Source organism: Gossypium arboreum, chromosome 7 (genome assembly GCF_025698485.1).
Source record: "Gossypium arboreum isolate Shixiya-1 chromosome 7, ASM2569848v2, whole genome shotgun sequence".
Lineage (NCBI taxonomy): Eukaryota > Viridiplantae > Streptophyta > Magnoliopsida > Malvales > Malvaceae > Gossypium > Gossypium arboreum.
Window position 1 is genome coordinate 5,483,879 of NC_069076.1, and position 21,925 is coordinate 5,505,803.

General features: G+C 32.4%; 2 protein-coding genes across 3 annotated transcripts; one reads left to right on the forward strand and one right to left on the reverse strand.

Annotated features, from left to right (window-relative positions):
* The first annotated feature begins 12,895 nt into the window (after positions 1–12,895).
* Positions 12,896–16,293, forward strand: LOC108458334 (uncharacterized). 2 transcript variants are annotated; one of them, XM_017757694.2, is made up of 6 exons: positions 12,896–13,088; positions 13,767–14,060; positions 14,178–14,232; positions 15,154–15,269; positions 15,483–15,715; positions 16,061–16,293. In XM_017757694.2, exons 2-5 carry the CDS (start codon positions 13,830–13,832, stop codon positions 15,693–15,695), a joined length of 615 nt encoding a protein of 204 aa, XP_017613183.1. In that variant the 5' UTR covers positions 12,896–13,088; positions 13,767–13,829; the 3' UTR covers positions 15,696–15,715; positions 16,061–16,293. The 2 variants fall into 2 exon arrangements, with proteins under 2 accessions (XP_017613183.1, XP_017613178.1); XM_017757689.2 differs by having other exon boundaries at positions 13,778–14,060.
* Positions 16,294–16,718: 425 nt separating this feature from the next.
* LOC108458326 (uncharacterized) lies at positions 16,719–20,761 on the reverse strand. Its single transcript, XM_017757681.2, has 2 exons — positions 19,982–20,761; positions 16,719–18,275 (listed from the first exon to the last, which is right to left on the reverse strand). Exons 1-2 carry the CDS (start codon positions 20,239–20,241, stop codon positions 16,880–16,882), a joined length of 1,656 nt encoding a protein of 551 aa, XP_017613170.1. The 5' UTR covers positions 20,242–20,761; the 3' UTR covers positions 16,719–16,879.
* Between the last annotated feature and the right edge of the window lie 1,164 nt (positions 20,762–21,925).

A 21,925-nucleotide genomic window follows, 5' to 3' on the forward strand; every position in this document is an offset into this window, starting at 1 on the left:
TAGACTGAAGATGCAAGGCTTTACAGTGATATCCCCTGCTCAACGTCCCATTCACAAATCTGAGTCCACTTTCCATGATTTGTTGAAGGACCCTTTGACAATCTGTAGAGGATGGGTTGATTCCGAGTTCCGCGAGCGTGGGAGCAAGAACTTGGCGAAGCATGCCGCGGTGTTGCAGATGGGTAAGACGGAAACAAAGGGTTCGTTGTGAGAAGAAAGGATGAGTGGGGGTGAAAGTGGAACAGTAGCCAACGTTGATGGTTAACACGATATCCATCAAACGGGGAGGTACTGTACGGCGCCGGGCTTGGGATATGATGTTGACTAAATAAACACGATGGGATCTAACGTAGAGTGAAGCCATTGAAGAAAAACTTTGGAAGCAAGTATGAGTGGGGGTGATCTCAATTTCAACGAGGGAAGTGAAACGCAGACAGGGAATTCAAGAACGAACTCTTCTGCTTTTATAAACGTCCCCCGCCCCCCAACGGCTCTTTAGTTAAACCGACTTGAAGAGAATCGAATGGCGCCCTTTTTTTGGTTTAAATTTGCTAGAGACCCCTCTATTCTTTTGAAATTCAAAATTTAGTCCCTATAATTAAATTTCAACACATTGATTCCCTCTACTTTTTCTGATTTGAAAATATTGACCCTTTTCCTAAATTTCCGTTAAAATTATTAATTTAACATTTACAAATGATAAAATAATTTTTAGCCTTCAATGTTTATAATTTTTGTTAATTTGATCCTATGCTTTAAAACAACATAAAAAGTTTAAAAATAAAAAAATTCATATTTTATATAAAAATTCTTTTAAAAGAATAAAAATTATGAAAAAATAAAAATGCAAAAATGTTCTAATTTTTCAAAAAAAATGTTATTTACTCCTTAAATGGTTAAAAAAGGTGTTTATGGGCTATGTAACCCAGCCTACCCCATTGGCCTGACTCTTTTGAGCTTATATTTTAAAATAATTTAGACTTAAGGCCATAAGTATCTTTTTGTTATTACACAAATCACGACATAGATCATCTTCATACCCATACATCACCTTTAGACTCACAACTCAACTTTAGTGTTATTGGAAGTCTTTTACAGAGTTGTAAGTCTTCCTCAAGTATTTATGTGAGGTCTTCATAAGACAACTTGCATTATTCATAAATCCCTTGAGTTCAAACCTCAATAGGATACAACTAAATGTAGGGCATCTTCCACATCCTCAATTTTCTCATTTAGAGGTATGTTTTATTTGTTTTGATCTTCACTATAGTGACTCAAATTTAGCCAATGTTGAAAAATGTAATTTTGAGATTCAATTTTGTAAATTGAGTTATTGAAATGATAAATAGAAGAATTTACGTGTTTAACTTGAAAATGTATTAGCGGTCGGTCTAGTAATTAAATTGAGAAAACAATTAATTATAGTACATGGACTAAATTATAAAAGTTTAATCATTATTGAGTTTTAATTTAAAAATGCAAATAGGTTTACTTGGCAATTTGACCAAGGACTATATTGATATTTGACCACATAAGAAACATGTTAAGTATTTAATTAATATAAACAAAATGCCTAGTTCATAGAGGTCCTTTCATAGGACAGAAAATTTGACACACCTCTATTTAGATGGTGCGATTATGGTTGACTCGGGAGATGTTGCTGTTGGGGGAGTGATTAGGGACGATCAAGGGATGTGGATTCCTGGATTTAACAGAAGGTTAGGTCAATGCTCTGTTTTCAATGCTGATTTATGGGGTATTCTAGATAGTCTGCTTCTATTACAAAATAGACATTGTGATAAAGTGTTGATCCGGACGGACAGTATGGAGGTTCTTCAGGCCATCCATGGAGCATTCTCATTGACATATTTTTCAGCTCTTATCAGACATATTCACAAGCTATTGCAGGAAGTAGGACATTGAGAGCTTGACTATATTCCCAGAGAAAAGAACTTAGAAGCTGACTCCATTACCAAGATGGCATTTGTAAGAAATGAAGGTTTACAACTATTTACAGAGAATCCTTTGGATATTACTAGATAATTGTACTTATCTAGTGTTTTTTTTCATAAAAAAAGATAAATATATATAGAGAGTGTAATACCCTGAAAATCTTTACAGTAATATATTATCCTTGATATAATAAAATAAGGAAATAAAGTGATAAAAGGGAAGTTTTGAGTTATGGCAACATTGGGAAGTAAATTATGATATCTTGATTCGGAAAGGACTAAATTGTAAAAGTTAGAAAAGTTTTGTTGCCTAAGAGTAAATACTCAAGACTTAAAGGGTTAAAGTGTAAATATGAAAAGTTGAAGGACCAATAGTGTAAATATTTTAAGGGTAGAATGATCTAGAAACTAAGGAAAATGGATGAATTGGGACCAAATTGAATAAGTGAAGAACTATGAGGGACTAAATTGCAATTTTACCAAATTAAATGATGACTCAAGGATGGAATTCTAAAAGATCATGAAGGGCAAAATGGTCAATTAGTAAGAGAGAGAATTCTAGAATGTAATGATTATGTTAATGATATTTTAAATTAATTAATTAGATAAATATTATTTTATTAATATTTTATGAGATATTTAATATTATTTTATTATTATTTATTTAGTATATAAGGAAAGAAAGATGAAGAATTTTCATCATCTTTCCTTTCCATGCAAACTAACGTGAGAGAAAGAGAGGAAGAAAGAAAGTTTTACTTTCTTTACAATTTGGTCCTTGTACCAAAAATTCACCATTTTCACCCAAAAATCAAATGAATTTCCATAGCTACCAAGAGAGAGAAATGTTAAGGAGAACATGGGGAGTTAGAATATCAAGTTGGATTCAAGAAATAGAAGCTGGAGGAGAGAAAATCAAGTTAAAGATTGGTATCAAGAGAATAAGGTAAGTACATCAAGATTTCAATACGTTTTTAAGTTTGTTATTGTTGATAAATCATGGAAATAATGTTATAGTAGAGTTTTATTACATAAGGTCCTATGTTCTTGATATGTTAGTGAAGAGAAAATAAGAGAAAGTGATGAGAAATGGTGTAGAAAAAGAAAATAAGGGTGTTATAACATGGTAATTAATATCTTGCACTAGAACAGTTATGGACAGCAGCAGTAGTCTAACTTTGAAAAATCACCATAAATTTTATAAATTGAATTAGAAGATGAAAAAAATATGGAATTAAATCTTAATGAGTCTAGTTTCTCATAGAAGAAACAGTGTAAGCAATGAATTTGTAAATTTTATATATAATGAATTTTGTGAGACAAGGTCAGAATGAATTCAGGTTCCCTGTTCAGAATTTGAAAATTAATAAAAAAGTAAGAAAAATAATTATAGGCTTAAATTTATATTTATAGAATCCTGAATGAGTCTAGTTTTATTAGAAACAAACTAGAACATCATTTGAATTCTGTAAAAGGAGATAACTAATTTTAGTGAAGAAGGGTCAGAACTGTCAGACAGCAGAACAGGGGTGACTTTAATGAATAAACTGTACTAATTTGCTAAACCAAAATTCTGAAAATTTTATGATAAGAATACATGTGAGTCTAGTTTCAGGAAAAATTAACGGATCTTAATTTTGAGTTCTGTAGCTTAATATATAAATAATTTAGTGACTATGACGCAAATGGACAGTTTTGAATGTACATATAAGTAAATAGTGAAATTATTGATAATGTTACTTGTTGTATGTTATATAAATTAAGGATATGGAATGGAGAGGAGGAGGAGGAAAATATGTATGAATATTCATCTAGCATGGCTAATTTGCATGTTTTAGGCTCGGGCACTAAATTGAATAAAAGTAAAATTTTATGGGCAATTTTGTAAAAATGTCGAAATGACTAAATTGCATGAAATAGATTATTTTATTATTTAAATTACAAAAATTTAACGAAATTATCAATTTAGTTCAAGATCGGGGGAAAACATGTTTTAGGGATTAAATTGAAAAGTGTTGAAATTATGAAAAATTTTGATATTTTATAGAATTCATGGACTGTTATCAATATATATGAGAATAATAGTTGGAAATAAGGATTAAATTGCAAGAATTTTACTTTCCTGTCCCTAAGGATGAAATCGTCATTAATTAAAGTTTAGGGGCAAAATGGTAATTTTGCCTAGAGCATTAATTAAATGTATTAGAATATGAAATGAATGAAAATGATGATCAAATTTATTTATAAAGATCCGGACGACACAAATACGAGACTTGATCATGGAAAAGAAAATATATCAGGATAATGAAATAATAAACACGAGCAATCAATGAGGTAAGTTCGTAACTTGAATTATATTCGAAATGCTTGAGATTGTATGTTATTGATGTGAATATGATTTGAATGTTCATTGTATGAAAATTTATAAAACATTGATATATTTGATAAAATGGGAAGAAATCCGGTTGAATGAAACGAAAATTCGATGGATCTCGAAAAGGAATTGACGGTAAAAGGATCTAGCCTGGACGGGTGATCCTATCTGATATAGCCCTCCAAAGAATACGTGTAAAATGGATTTAGCCGGACGGGTAATCCAATTAGGGTCTCAATTTAGCTCGGACTGTAATTCGGATCAATCTCATTAGAGTAATTGTCGTTGCGGGGATTTAGCACGGACCGGTAATCCCGACAATACTCTATGAGTTTATATTGCGGGATTTAGCTCGACCGGTAATCCCGCTGCAAGGATGAGGTTCAGGAGTGTGCTCTCGATATGAAATGTGTAAGACCATGGTTGAAAGATACCATGGCAACTTTGAGTGTAAGACCATGGTTGAAAGATACCATGGCAACTGAGTGTAAGACCATGGTTGAAAGATACCATGGCAACTCGATATAAAATGTGTAAGACCATGGTTGAAAGATACCATGGCAACTCGATATGAAATGTGTAAGACCATGGTTGAAAGATACCATGGCAATGTGATATGAAATGAACAAGACCATGGTTGAAAGATACCATGGCAACATGATGAAAATGAGTAAGACCATAGTTGAAAGACACTATGGCATCATGTCAAAGATAAATAAGACCGTGGACGGAGAGACGCTCTAGCATCTGTTGAACAATTGATATTCGTGTAATATGTATCGATGACGAATAGTTATATGAAATAATTATGAAGATAGATAAACGAAATAAGTATAAGTACATGAAATATAATTTATGTTAAGTTTGATATAAGCTATTACCTAATAAATATACATAAAATATATGGAAATGATGGAGCATGAAATATTGATATAATGAAATGAATGATATATGCTTATGAAGAAACGGTAAGAGCATGATATGTTTCATGACATGTACATATATGATTATCTTTGATATGTTGATACAAGGAAATTATGTAATTGAGACTATTATTAAACTCAAGTGCGATATGTCGAGAAAATAGATATATCAGTGTTGAATTTATATGAGATATGTGCAAGTATACTAACAATGTTGCTGTTTGATGCTTATACAACTGTCAAACTGTTGATTGAATGGTAATATATTTATTTATATGATGCATTGAATCGATAAGTATTTAAATGTTTTTTAGTGATCTGTAAATGGTAGTAATGCTCCGAAACCCTGTTCTGGCAGCGGATACGGGTTAGGGGTGTTACAGAGAGAGTGTGGGGAGGGGGAGTGTAACATTCCGAAATAGGGCCTAAACGGAACAGTGGTTGCGAAACCACAAATTCAGGGTAAAAAAAATATTTTATTATTATTTTGAGGTTCATGGTATGATTACATGATTGTGTGAAAATTTCGTGATAAAATTCTATGCATAAAGTGCTTAAATTGAGGTTAGGGACTAAATCGAATAATTTGCAAAACTTGCATTCTAGAAGTTTTTAGTATGAAATTATTTTGGAATATTAATTAGGAGATCTTAAATGGTAATTTGACCAATTTTAAGTTCATGGACAAAATTAGGACATGGAAGGAATTTTTGAAAGTTTAGTAAGGAGGTGCATTTTGGTCATTTGGTTATTAACATTAATAAAAGGTAAAAAGATGATAAAATTGTATCATCTTCTTCAAGTTACCAGCAGAACCTTACCTCTCTCCATAGCTGGGGTTTCTTCAACTTTCAAGCTTCATAGTAAGTGATTCCAAGCCCGCTTTTAATGATCTTTACGTTTTTGAAGTCCCTTAGCTCGATAAAGCTTATGCTAGCAATAATTTAAGTTAGGAATCAAATTTGGAAAAATACCCATAGGTGAAATTTGTGTATTTTGATGTTTTATGATGGAATATGAGGTTTTAAATTATGTTAGACAACTTGTGCTACTTGGTTTTAAGTGAAAACGAGTAAAAGACTTAATCGGTAAAAATACCTAATAGTCATAAGTACATGTTAGTGTGTGAATTTGATGTTGCCATAGAAGGAAAAATGATCAGCATGTCATAAAACATAAGAAAATAGGATGAAGTTTAATTTACGAGCCTTGGGGCAAAAGTGCAAATATGTGAAAGTTTAGGGGCAAAAATGTAATTTTTCCAAAGTTTGAGTAAAGGGTTGTTTTGATAAATGTTGATATTAAATAAGCTAAATTTGCTATTATAGATCAAGAAGAGCGAAATTCGAGAGTAGATCGGGGAAAAGAAAAAGTAAAGGACTAAATTGTAAAGTTTAGTCACATTTTGTATCGAGGTAAGTTTACAGTAAATAAATGCAATATTCTTTTATTTTACATTATTATTGTCATTTTCCAGCATTTATATATTTATGTTATGAAAATATTTAAAGTCGAATTTAAGGTGAAGTGACAGAGGAAAAGTGTTAGAAAGCCCCGGTTGAACCCTAGGAATGTTAGGATATTAGGGTTGACAGATGAACGAAATGAGCCATGTAAGTCCATATTAGAAATATGGCTTTGGAGGCAGGATTGAGCCATGTAAGTCCATATTATATATGGCATTGGAGACAGAATAATTCATGTAAGTCCATGTCAAAGACATGGCATTGGCGAGATATTGATAGACAGAAGCGACCTAGTATCCTTAGTATTCCGAGTGGTTCAACGGGTCAGGATACGAGTTAAATTACAGTGAATTAACAGCAAAGGAAAAGTAGATTATACTTATGAAAAGGAAAGGTCGGGTAAGAAAGAAGGTAAGGGAATAAAGAAGAAGATAGAAATTGAGAAGTAAAGAAATTTATGATGTTAGATGATATTATGCATAATTATCCATTATGTTGAATGTTGTGATTTATTTGCTTGTAAGCTTACTAAGCCTAGTGCTTAATCTCTTTATTTTCTTCTTCTTATAGTACTTATCTAGCCACTCGGGATCGAAGGAAACGTCGGAGGCCGATCACACTATCAAATAAATAACTCGGTATAATTAGGCGTTTTGTTTTGTGTATGGCATGTATAGAAACTTAGCCACTTTTGGTATAATATGAACAATGAATGATGTGTAAATACTTGCTAGTGATTAGCTAATAAAATGGCCGATGATATGCATGTTTATTAATATGTATGATTGAATGGTGATTATCACATGAAAATTATGAAAATGTGAAAGTAACCTAAAAATAGATTCAAGTAACAGCAATGACGTAACTTTGAAAAATCACTAAAAATTGTATAAACATAGTTTGAATATGAATAATATATGAAATTAAATATTATTATGTCTATTTTCTTATGGAATAAGAAAAATAGGTAAAGGTATTATATTTCATGATATATCTGAGTTTTAGTGAAACAGGGTCAGAGCGATTTCTGGAACCCCTATTTCAACTTTGGAAATTCACCATAAATTGTACAAAACTAATTAGAAGGTATACTTTATATGGTTATAATCCTTGTTGAGTCTAGTTTTAATGGAAACAAACGGCTTAGTGATATGAATTTTGTACAGGAAGAAACATGGTTCGTAGTAACAAGAGGTTAGTGCAGTCGAGTTTTGAAACAGGGAAACTTTAACTAATAAACTGTACTAATTGGCCAAGTCAAAATCTATGAAAAAATTAGTAGATAGATATATGAGTCTAGTTTCAGGAAAAATTTACGGATCTTAATTTCGAGTTTCGGAACTCAAGATATGAATTTTTAGGCGACTACGACGCAGAATGGCAGCACATTCCGAAATGCTTAAATAAACAATTTAAACCTATTTAAGGGATAGAATAAGTTTAGTAATGCCTCGTGCTCGATTCTGGCAATAGTCTCGGGTAAGGAGTGTTACAGGGAGTAAAAGATCATCTTCTTTCTTTCGCACATTGCGGTCCAACATTATAAAATAAAGAAAGAAATTTGGTGAAGCTACCATAGCCATTAGGTTAAGTTACCATTAATGGATGTCGACGAAATCAAGCATCGTAATAATAGGTTGATGAGTGATAAGCTTAGATCATGTGAGAAAAATGTTAGAAAGTAGTGAATTTAGCTTCAATTTAAAGTTAAGTTAAATAGTTAATGTTATGACATTAGAGACTAAATTGAATAAATTAAAACTTATTAAAAAAATTATACTATAGATTAAAAATACAAGGTCTCTAGTGAAAGAATATAAAATTGAATTTCGATTCGATACTAAATATCGAATGATACGAACATTTTGGATATAGGGATTAAAATGAATAAAATAAAAACTATGTTTAATTAATGTAGTTACATGTGATTGTATGAAAGCTAATATTGTTTTTTATAATCGAATTATCGTATGTAGTTAAAGATAACGTCGAGACATTGTAGAATAAAGGAATGGCGAAGGCCATAGACGAGTAGCCTATCCTGGTTTATGCTTTCATGACTTGTTTAGTTCATAGTTTGACTAAGTATTAAATTGAGTAAGATGAACTTGGTGCTTTGTCTCATAAAAAATAAGTTTTACCTATGGTTTGTTATTTAATTGAAATTGTTACTTGATGAAAGATGTTATGATAACATAAATGATTATATGAATATGATGACTTGATATAAATATGTCAACATATGATGATCAGATACATGAGGTAATTGAAATTAAAAATCTGGACTCATATGTAAATGGCATATAGAAGATCAACTAAAATATTAATGTGTAAGATTACCATGTAGATTGTACATGAAATAGAAATACAGTAATGATATGAAATGTTAAACAAATGATTGAGTATGAAATGAATTTACTATGTAATGGCTTGTGACATGTGAATCTTATATGCTTTGAAACATCGAATACCTTATTAGCGGTCTCAAATAGAGTCGGGTATAGTTGGCATACCATAGGATTAGTGTACGAGATTTTACTTCGATTTATACCGATGAAGTGTAGAGAGCATATTATACTTTGGATGTACTGAAAAAGTGCTAGTAGACCTGGTCATGGGTCGAGCCAGGTTGAGTTCAAGCCGAGCTAATGTAAAATTTTAGGCCCATTTTCTAGGCTTAAGCCCAACCCAAAAAATGGGTCTAAAATTTTGCCCAATCCTGACCTAGATAAAAAAGGCTAAACTCGAATCCGGCAAGACTCGCCTGTTTTATTTTTTTAGATTTTTTTATATAAAAATAAATTAAGAACATATAAAACATCAAATCCACTAAAAACATTAAAATAAATGTTCTCCAACAAATTGAAAATACATTTAAAAAAGTCTTTATACTTAAATAACAACTTAGCAAGCAAATGCCTCTAAAATAGTAGCAAAATTAACAATAAAACAAGAGTTGTACAATATCCATACAATAAAAACCAAACAGTAGTAGAAAAAAAAAGTTAAAATCAGGCCTAGGCCAAAAAAATTTTGCTCAATGCTCGACTCATTTAGAAAATGGGCCTTATTTTTTGTCTAAACCCATTTTTCGGGCCTATATTTTTTCCCAAACCCTCTGACTTTATGGGCGAGCCTTCAGGCCTGGGTAGGTGGCCTGATCCATGATCAAGTCTAGATATTAGGCATATTTATATACTTCGGTTTATACCAATGAGGTGTGGAGCACATATTATACTTCGGACGTACGATGAGGCACTGAGTGTCGGATATGATGGCTTGATGATCCATGTATCCATCTTGAGTCCGTGTCTAGTTAATAGGGATTATAAAACATACACTTTGCTTATTGATAATTGATATGGAATGTAATGATGAAATTATTGAAAAATCAAGTTTGGAAAATGCAACAAAAAATTAAAAAAAAAAGGAAAAAACAAAGTTTTAATTTTTTTTCCAAATCCAAAATAATAAATACATAGCCAAAACTATACTTTTCCGATTCGTCTAGAATGAACGCTTCGACCGAGTAATCTTCTCTACTATCCTCAAGCTCACTTCTACCGAATATGGGCTCACTTCAAATAAAAAATTTTCCACAAAATTACCAATGGAGTAATTTCATAATTTCTCTAAACTTCATGAGAAAAAATATCTCTAGAAATCTATTGAAATAATTTTTTCAGCGAATTTTTTCTCTACAACTTTATCTTGAATTCAAGTATGTAAAAATAATGATTCATGACTCTCTTTATATAAGGAGAGCTTAGAGAGTTCAATTATAATTAAACTTAATCATTTTAATATTAAATTTATTAAATTAATAGAATATTTATCTACAGGATAAATATTAAATTAAATTTAACATTAAGATAATCACTTTAATATTAAATTACTAAAATACTATTAAGAAAATTATTAAATTAAATTTAATAGTAAAACTATTAAAATAATATTATTTTGAAATAGTTAATCTGAAATCAAATTATCTGGTAGAGTCTCAGTAGAAGTGTAATTCTTCCACTGCTCAACCATCGAAGAACTTAGCCATCTGAATGTCGTCATCAACGCTGTTGTTGACACCGTTGTATCCGATGGTGGCATTGCAGGTGCGACATCCTCACAGCACCTCGAGCTAGTTCGATTGTTGCCAATTCGGTCCGAGCCACTAACGGCCCAACTGGTTCGGTCCAGCCATCGATTGGACCATCTGCCCGATTTTACATACCAGGCCCAATTCGACCAATTTTGGGTCTTGATCTCGATTTTTGGGTTCTTAGTTTCAACTTTCGATCTCAGGTCCAATTTTTAAATTCAATTACCTATTGAGCCAATTATCTGACTTGAAAATTAATTTTCAAAATATTATATTTATTTTAATTAATTTGATTAATTTAAATTTGCTTGATCAAAATTAATTTTTCAAAATATTGAGAATTTCCAAAATTAATTTTTCAATAAAATTCTTTAATCAAATTCTCTAATTATTCTCACAACACCCCAATTTAATTCCACATTGAATAAATTGACTCAATTAAACTATTTTTAAAGTTATAGAATTTTCTTCTAATTCAAATGTAGTCCGATCAAGTTTTTGTTGAGCTAGCAGAGGGACCAATCAAACATATATAATTAGGCTCTAGTAATTGCAATTATGTCCAAAAGTATCGTTCTAGTAATTTGCAATTTACTTAATCATGAAGTCAATCCACAAGAAGTACCATGATTGAAAATTCCTTATTGTATACTCTTTACGAAAGCAATTCATCCAACTATTTTATCCAATGTGTGTGTTACCCTCATATAATATATTTGATTCTTTTGAGTTAAATTTGTTCATTCAATACAATCATATTTTATCTTATTGTCACCATTGTGTCTTTTTAATGATTAATATGACCACTTTCAACAAATGATTGTGATAAATTGCTTGTTCAAGAACGAGCAACCCGTGGCCACATTTCATATTTATCAATCCACAAAATGCCTAAGAGAGGATATCGTTAACTCTTTAATCGAGTTATGAATTCCATTGTTGCTACTAAAACCATGTCATACACAAGTCATATACCCAACATACCGGCATGGACTCGATTATCTTTAGAGTATAAGCCTCCACTTATATCAAAGCACATGAGTTACATATAGTAAATCATACCATAAACGTCATAAGTGAATAAATTCACAAACGAATTTAAAATTAATTCAACTTAGGTCCAGTCCAATGTATTATCATTCTTTTAATGAGTACATCTATATCTCTACCCATGAAGTGAACTACTCCGATAGCAAAAACTAGCCATCTCTCTAATTGAAATTGTAGGCGAGATAATAATCCTTCTAAGTATTTGAATCAAATGCTCACTTTGATTCTTTTACAAGATTATAGACTCATTTAAATTATCTACTGAAGTAAGGTGTCTTTCTTACAATATAAACATTCTTATATAATTAATGAATGGATTTGAACGCAAAATATATATATTTTTTTTACTCCTACCTCCTCACCATCTCATCCAAGATGATTTTTAAGGTTTTATTAATATTTTATAAACTTATTATATAATTATTTTTGCCATATTTAGTTTTTTTATTACTTTTAAAAATGATTTATATTTTTAAATACAAAAAAATATTTTTTATTTAAGGTAAACTATACAATTGGTCACCCAATTTTAATAATTTTTAAAAAGATAAAATACTATTTTCATATAAAAGTAAAAATAAAATTGATTTTTCCTATAAAAACTCATAAAGTTAATTCTAAAAAGGAAAAAAATAAAGAAAATTAAAAGATAAAAAATCCTATAAAACTCAAGAAATTCCTATAAAACCTCAAGTTTTTCTCTTTTACGAATAGCCTAAAATTAATTTTAAAAATAATAATAATATTAATTTTGAAAAGATAAAATGAGAAACCAAAATAAAAATTAATGAGAAACCAAAATAAAAATTTATTAAATTTGGGTAACTAAAATAAGTGTACAATAACATTGAATTAACGACGGGTGACAAAATTTAAAACTTATTAAAGTTGGGTGACTAAAATGAAAACTGTTGTTAATGGTAATGCTTAATTTGCAATTTTTTTATTTTTGGTACCCAAAATGAAAATTTATGAAAGTTGAGTGACTAACAGTTTAGTTTACCTTTTTATTTAAATAATTAAACTGTGAAGTGTATCCCTGGGATACAAACATGATGTGACCTCTGTTCGTGCATTGCGGTTTCTCTCAAATTTACTTGAGATTAACAACTTCAACAGGGAGACCTTCCGAAGTTTTCTGAGATAAAGTCGTTTTCTGAGATTTTCATTTTTGTTTGTTTTGACTGGAAAATTTTGAAAGCGATTGTATTCGCCCTGGATTTCAAGGTAAGATTTTGACCTCTCAACTCTCTTTCTTTCTCTTATCAATTTGTTTTCTTATTCCTATTAGCTTTGATTTAAGGATCGGAAGTACTATCGATTCATGTTCCATTGTTTTTAGGGTTTCTTAAAGCTTGCATTTTGCCTATTCGATTGATATGTGTTCTATCTGTTTTTTAATGTTGCTGTTTTTTTCTTCTTTCTTGCCAGTGGTTCGAGTTTGAATTTTGATTAGATTTAACCCCGTTTTAGAATAATGGCTTTCATGTCAAGTGTTTGTTCATTATATCCTGTAGTTTTTCATATTTCTTTTAATAAACAAAATTCAACTGGAAACATGTCAATCAATAGTTCAACTCATTTGTTGCTATTTAGACTTTGAGGGTAGCAAAGTTTGTGGTTCTTTTGGGGCTAAAATATCTCTGTCCCTTTTTTTTATTTTTTATTTTTTTAAATTGAAGAATGAAGTGCCAGCCTGTGCATTTTCTGGATTTTTTTTCTTTTGTTTACTTTGGAGGTGTTATTATTCAGATTGAACTCTTTATGTGTAAATGCTAGCAAGTTTCTTAGACCGTCCATTGTTATTTTTCTCGTGAAACAACCGAGAAAAAGAATTGATATGTGTTTAGTGAAAATTTTATTATATATATATGGTGAAACATATCTGAGAAAGTTGTTTTTTAGCTGTCTTTTAGGTTTTAGTGAGGCTGTGATATTTAGGTAGTGCATAGGAAACCATAAACAGACATGAACACTATTGGATCGAGGGGTCCTTCTCTTAGAGGATATCAATGGAGGAAGGTAGTGCTAGATCTAAATGCTCCTCCCTGTGAAATCATAGAACAGGAGGGTACTTCAGAACAGGTTGGCCTCAAGGAAGTGGCCTGCCAACCCGTACATCCTGCATCACCTGCTACTATTGATGTTGAAGTTATTGATGATGATGTAACTGAAACTTCTGCTACAGCATTTGCAGAGGTATGCTTCTCTTGTTCAATAATTTTTTTCTTTCTTCACGTTTACAGCTCGTGAAATCTGTTTTGTAGATTCATTTCAATCACGAGTGTCACTAATTTTCTTGGGATTTTATGTCAGGCTAAAAACAACTCAAGGAGGTGCAGTGGAAGGACTGTTGTTGATGTAGATTCAGGTAGTTTTATTTATTGGCGAAAGACATTTATAATATTTCCTTTTCTATGTCGTGCTACCTAGATTGCTATATGCTTGTTGCATGACAAAGCTATGTTGATGCACCACCTTGTAAATTCATTCCATTTATCTGCATGAAGTCAAAATATTCCTTGTTAATTACATTGTTGACTTGTTTGTTAACTTGAGAATATGGAGGTATATGTCCTGTTCATTTCAATCCCTGGCTAGGTTCAGGTACCTTGTATTGTTTAGTTATCAAATGATTTACAAGAGTAGGAAAGGAACCTGTGTGCACTTTCTGCAAATGAATTTCTGGAAGGTTACAAATTAGAAACAGAATAATCAATTAACCAAACACACTTAATCCAGGCAAAATCTAGGTGAAATCATCTGCCGTGTAAGTGATTAGAAGAAGCTGATGGATCAAAATTATGTACATATTTGAATTGCACTAAAAAAATGCAAATAAAACTGCAAGCACTGTTGAATTTAATTTGTGTTATGATATCCTCTGTTTGGAACTGATGGTTTGTACTAAGAACTAGTGAGCACTGAGCTTTAAACTCTGGTAGTCTACTGATGTAGTTGATAACTCTGTGGTCTGTACTAGTTTATTGAGGGGATTGTAGTAGATATACGCATTTTTCTGGTTTTTGCAGCTAGCTGCTTGCCCTTATCCGGGGCTTCTAAAGTGGGGTTTACTGATAGTCGATGGCTTAAGCAGTAGAATAAAACAAATACGACCTTAACTGAAGTAGATGCTATTGCTTGGCGTCTGGTCCATCTTATGTTACTTATGTCATTGCCCAGGTCAACCAGTTTAGGAAATGGTGGTTGTTTGTTTACTTCATTTATCTTTCAAACCCTAGATTACTCCATCTGTCTGAAGTTGGTGTATCTCACAACTCTGTCCTTCCAGGATGGCTGACTAGGTCAACTAATAATAATCAGAACAAACATAGAAGACCTCCTCCGAGCCAAACAGTTATCAATTGTGATCATTACATTAATTTGGAAAGCACGCCGCAATTTATTGTAAGAGCTCTTGCACTAGTTCATTAGTCAAATTCAGAAGAGGTAATTTAAAATATTTTTCAGGAAAGACATGTTTGGCTGGTCATCAGATCTAAGACATTGTGATTGGACATTTCTTGTTATTTTGTCCATACAGTGTTTTCACGCAGGTGCATCTCTGTGTTTTGTTATATCTATGAATGTTTTAAGTCTCATTAACTATTCTATTGGAAGGTCAAGGAAATTCTAAAGCCGCAACCACCTCCAACCTTCAATTGTCCAATTTGTATGGGTCCATTAACCGAGGAGATGTCGACAAGGTGTGGACACATATTCTGCAAGGCATGCATTAAAGCTGCAATAGCTGTCCAGAGAAAATGCCCAACTTGCAGGAAAAAAGTCACTGTGAAGGAACTATTTAGGGTCTTCCTTCCTTCTGCTAGTTAAATATGAGCTCCGCTCAAACTGTAAGTTCACTATTACATATCTTTATTTTAATGTTAAATTTCCATTAGCGAAAGAAAATGAAATCGTAGGTTGTTAAAACTTAATGTTGTTTGTACAACAAATATGTGCATTTTTATTCTTTCTCATGTGCTTGGAATTAGATGCTGTATTTTCTTGAATGAGGGTTGTGTACAAATCAATGTCTGATATGTTGCTCTGCTATTTTCCTAAAGCATTTTACTCACTGTAGTGGTATGAACTTTGATGGTATTTATTGTATTCTGTTGATATACGGCAGCTTTGTGACTGCTATTATTTGTTCTTTTAAATTATGTTCTGATGATATGATTGTTGTTTTATTTCAGGGATAGTACAAACTGCCTTCAAAAGAAGCAGAATCAATGGAGTTTGCATGTCAATGGAACAATTTCCTAAAGTGAATGTTAACTAGTGCTTAATTTGCACATGGCCTAACCAAAAAAAGATTAAAAAAAAAAAACCTTGATTAATGCCTAGAGGCACGGGTTAAGCAAATCCGTTTCTGAATATTGGAACTTGTAGTTTTATAGTATATTTGAGTGGATAATTTTTTTGATTAGTTACCTCAGCAGGCCTTTTTTGTTTTTTACCCCTAAGCCCTAATCCTAAATTCTAATCTAACATGACATGAAAATACTCCAACTTTAACAACAGGACTTCAAATTGTAAGGATGCTACTTAAAGAGACCTGCTTTGACCATTTGAAATCCTGGAGATGGATATAAGGGAAAGGAGGAACAGTCAAGTCCAAATTCACTTAACTAGAGATCAGTCCCCCTAATTTACAGTCCAAGAAGTTCTATAATGAATCCTATAACTGCATAACCCATCCAACTTATCATTGATTTATGAGGCAATAACTCCAGGGAAAATGCAGTCTCCATTTATGCTTAAAATAGTTGTTGTCAAAGCTACTTACCCTGAAAATGCAATTGTATAAGCAATGTGGTTACTTGGATCAATGATAAGAACTACATGGTACGGTAGCCGAATCTTTTCTTTTCATCTTGAATCAGTCTGCACAGTGTCATGACAAATTAGTTTGCACTATATGCAAATAATAAAAGGCATTTTCTTTTATAGAGGAGTGTAAACATCTATATATTTGTTGTTAGCTTGGTGGCCTCATTTCCGTATCATACTCATCAATGCCATCTTGGGGATGAATGAACGATGCTTTGACGTGGTTTGCTTGGTGGCTGCTCTGGGTTGTTTCTTTTCTTCATGATTGAGGAAACTGTTGGGCTGAAGTAGTCGTTACTTCTTTGAGAAGTTGCCCCTTGTGAGTAAGTCTTCTTTCCATGTATAAAGCTCCTCTGCTTTTCTAGCAATGCCCTGCGAGCCACCGGATTTCTTTGAACTGCTCCCCATCTTGTGTAACCCACACAGCTCTGGCTCCTTCCCACTTGCTGAAACTTCCCTTCTCTAGGACTTGTGTAGTTTCTACTCTCAGCAGTTTCGGCAGAGTACATGGTCTCCCCCTCACTACTGTACCCATTATACATCTCCGGATGTTGTTCAACCAGAGATGAACTAGACTGAACCTCACTCTGGGCCCCATTTACAGATGCCATCGAGGCAACATCAGCATCCTCACTAGGACTTATCTGTACTCTATTCTTGATATGATCTTCAATCAATGGGCTTTCTGATGGAAGCTCCTTCAAAGCATTCTCATCTGAATTCAGAAGCTGTTGTTTGGCAGGCTCCAAAACTATAGCAGTTTTCACAACCCTGGGAGGAAAATTTATATTCAAAAGCTGAACTGGGGTGGTCTCTTTCTTCCTAAGAGGGACTGATGTCAGCTTTGGGGATTCATATATTTCAGGAGTTGGAATTCCTTGCACATGCGCAGTATGTGGATCAGAACATAGCGTCTCTTCTTCGATAGTGTTCACTGCAGCAGAAGAGCTGGGTCCTGGTTGATCCCTAGTTTTTGTGATTACATTTGATGAAGATGGTGTTATGTCATTATCGTCTCCTGTTGACTTGAAAACCTGGCGCATTGTAAAGGATGCAGAAGAATGCTCACTCTTCTGGCCTGAAGACATCAATCTAATAATTGGTAGCTTGGGTTTGGTAACTTCATCAAGACTTCCTTCCCAATGTTGGTTTAACCAATCGCAAATGACGGGTATGGGAATACCAAACTGCATAGGTGTATCTTTCTTCCATGATGATGAGGATGAAGAAGAAGTCCCAGATGACTTGGTATTAGGAGAGGTAGCTAGCTTCATAGGATCACAGATCATGAATGCAAGGTTCCCATGTGAATCAAATCCGGCAGAGCCAGGGTTCCATGTTATTCCATCGGTTGACAGTTTTATGAGATTGTCCGTGGCAATCACCACCTTTCCTTCACCTACTATCACTTCTTGTTTCTCGGTGTAACCTAGAAGGTAAACGGCACTTCCTAGATATAAATTTGGTTTAGAACACGTCTTCAAGTAATGAGGTTGGTGCCCCTGGGTATTTGATTCTCCATCCACGGCATCTAAGCCCACTATTGTTAGATCTAAAACAGAACTGGTAATGAAAAACCTGCAACCAGATTAAAGACAGGAATTAAACTCGAAGCATGCTAAATAAAAGAAAGAAATATTTCAGGAGTTCTGCCACCTTGTCCTTAAACCATACATAAAATCAGTAAATTAGAAGAGGAATCTCAATCATGAAACTCTTAAACCACAAAACGGGTCAGCCTAGAGAACAATCATAACATCAACTTAACTAGGACAAGCCAATTAGACCGAAGGCATTAGACTATCTTTCTAATTTCTAATCAATTTTCAAGAGTTTCCAACATCTCTGCGACTGAGTGAACTAACGAGCATATCACCTATAGTCACCACTACCTGACGACTTCCAAAGGGAAAGAACTTGCCTTCAATAATGAAACATGAGTTCAAAGGCAAGACACCATATGCAAAGGAAATATTAAAATGTCCAGGTGCATCAATGGTTAAGTTTAGAGGTAGAAAGAGAACTTCCCGCTCCGATCCATACAAAAGGGTCAAAACCCCTAAAGGAAGTAACTATCTAGAAGAAATCCAAATTATCATATAAGTTTTCCAAAAAGTACCATTAGAGCAAGCAACAAAAACAACAACGTACAATCTAAGAAATAAAACTAATAATTCTATAATCAAGAGATAGGAGTTATCAATAATACACCCAATCCAAGATGCTTGTTTCATCATTAGGTGTTAAAAGTCAAGGAGAGAATAGTCCCACAGACCATTATCAATAAACTTCCATTTTATTTATCAAATAAATAAATAAACTTCCATTTTAGCTAGGATTGATATATTAAGAAATATCACCACTGCATTGAGACAATGAAAATGCTATTTAACAGTATATTATTGATCACAGTATCAAGACGCACAGATGACTATATATACATATATACACATACATTTATATTTCCTCTGTAGAAAAACATGTTATCACTGAATACTTGTAATACCTTTTTATATATTATCTAACATATAGGTGAACAAATCAAAGGATAATGTCGTGTCATGTGTGACACATATTGAAAAGAAAGAGTAAGGCTTTAGGACTAGCTTGGGAGTGACACCTAATGATGCTGATGAGCTACAGCACTGAAACCCCATTGTCTATTGGCCAAGGGCGTTCACCCCATACCCACGTTGTGGGATCGAGATACTCAAAGAGTTATCACACCTTTGTACCCACAGGGATAAAATTTTCAAAATTAAATAAATTAAACAAAACTATCAGCACCTTATACTAATCCATCAAAATCCAATAATGAAGCCTAGGCTGCATATCTTCTAGTTAAGGTGAAGTATTATGACACTTTAAAGAGCTAAAAATTTAACTACTAGGTGAAATGAAGCATAAATAGCACTGTCTAGAGAATCAAAGTAAAATTATGTCGGTGAAATGTCAAAAAAAGAAAGAAAGAAATAAAGAAAAAGCTTGAAAATGATAACAAAGATTAACAAAGAATGTTCTTTTAATAATGTAAACTTTACAACTAAGAAGTTTTGACATGTCATGAAATATAAGCACAAAAGGCAAAGCCAAATTAATTTCCTCAATCAAATCTCAAAGTTGAGAATTGTACCAATTCTAGAGCTATCAATCTTGACCCACGTTTCTTTAATCAATTTATCATAATTCAATACCATTTCCATAATAGTAATTCATAGCAACATAAAGTAAACAGCATTATAATCCCTCGTTTTTTCCCTTATTATAAACCAAAAAAAACATACCTTTGAGGTACGAGAGTGGCAGCAACGCCATTTTGGAGCCGGATCTCGGAGCTCTCAGCAGCAGCTACGGAAGGGAGGTTAACGTGAGTAGTTAAGAGAAGATTCCGGTGGATGAGGAATCCGGTAACAGAGATTCCATCAGCGGCGGCGCCGGTGATTCTGGCCATTGCTGGAGCTTTACTTGAGAAAATGGTGCCCTTCATTCTTTCCGTCTTGCTTACTCCTTTGCAAAAACACCATGACTCTCTTAAACCACCCATTTTTCTTTTGTTCGTGTTTTAAATTCTCACTAGTCCAGAGAAATTGGATTTGGGTTCTTCTGTTTTTTTTTTTTTTTATCAAAGGGCTGGATCTAGAATGAGTGACATTGAAACTATTAAAGAATGTAAACTGTTTGAAAGTATGCTTCACTGAGAAACATAAAATAAAAGATAAAAATAGAGCGGGAGGAAGTGAAGGGAGAGACGAGATGGTCGTGAAATTAGTAAAGGGAAAAGGGGGCTCTCTTCTTTTAGCTGGAATCTCTGTACTGTCGGGCTAAAGAAAATGAAAATTTGAAGGCAAATGGAGAGCTGGAATGTTGAATTTTTTGACTTGTGTTGTAAGTTTTTGCATTAACGCCGATGGTTCACAAAATTCGAGCTTAATATTTTACTTAAATATTAATGACTTGTGTTTAAAGCTTTAACATTATTATTATCAATTTTAATCACAAGCTAATTTGTTCTTACTTAAAACAAATATGTAGAGACAAATATCGCCGTAACAAAGCTACGATTCAAGGTTTATGTTGTAATGATAAAAAAGAAAAGGGAAAATTCCTGCGGTAGTCACTTAACTTTGGTTAAAATAATATTTCAGTCACAAAATTTTCAAAAGTGATAACTCGGTCACTAAACTTACAATCCTAAACAATTTATTGTTACAACTTAAACCTTGAATTTTCATAAAATTTAGTGACTGGATTGTCATTTTTAAAAATTTAGTGACTGAAATGTTATTTTAACCAAAATTGAGTGACCGCTAGTATAATTTTTCCAAAGGAAAAATATGAAAAAGACAATTAAGATTATGCAAATGACAGCTGCTTGCTAGGGGACCATTAAGTCTTTTTCGGACAATTCATTTTAGTACTAGTTTCTTTGTTTTTCTTTTTCTTTTTTTTTAGGGGGGAATTGTAAAGGAAATTGATGTTTGCGTTGTTTCATAAATTTAACAAAATTTAACGAGAAAAACATTTTATTTGAATATTTTTAATTTTTTTGAACGAAAAAAGAAATCAGTCACAAAATATAATCCATTTTTATAAGAAGGATCGAATCCGTTTGATTAAGGGACGTGGTAAGCAACCATCATGACGTGCCTTGGATTTTAAAATATATTACTATATTTAAGTGTTTTAATGGGTTGATATCACATTTAATCGATTCAATAATGAATCTACTAAATGCTCCTCACTTTTACTAAATAATAGATAATATTTTGAGGATAATTTTGTCTTTTCATAAAAAATTTGCATATAATTAGGTTTGAACTCAAAACATTGTGATATATCTTTTAATTTTACCATTTCAACAAAAACGATTTTTTCTTATTATGTTATTTTTAAAATTTTTATTTCAGACGTTTTTCACTCATAGTATAGGTGTGATAAAATCTAATATATATTGATTGATTTATATAACACAATTTTAAATTTAAAATAGATTTTTTTTAAAAAAAAAAGAGTTTGAAAGGCTCATTTGATTTCCACCCTCCAATATTTTTTTTGTGAAAAAGGGATTTAAATTCAAATCACTTCAAAAGAGTTAAGTTCGATACATAATACATCATTATTTATCAGTTAATAATAAAAGCTCCAAGCTACTAGAAGGAGTTACAGATGTGTAAATTTTGGTTAAAACTGAATTAACTAACCGAATCAATCTAATTTGGTTAATTAGT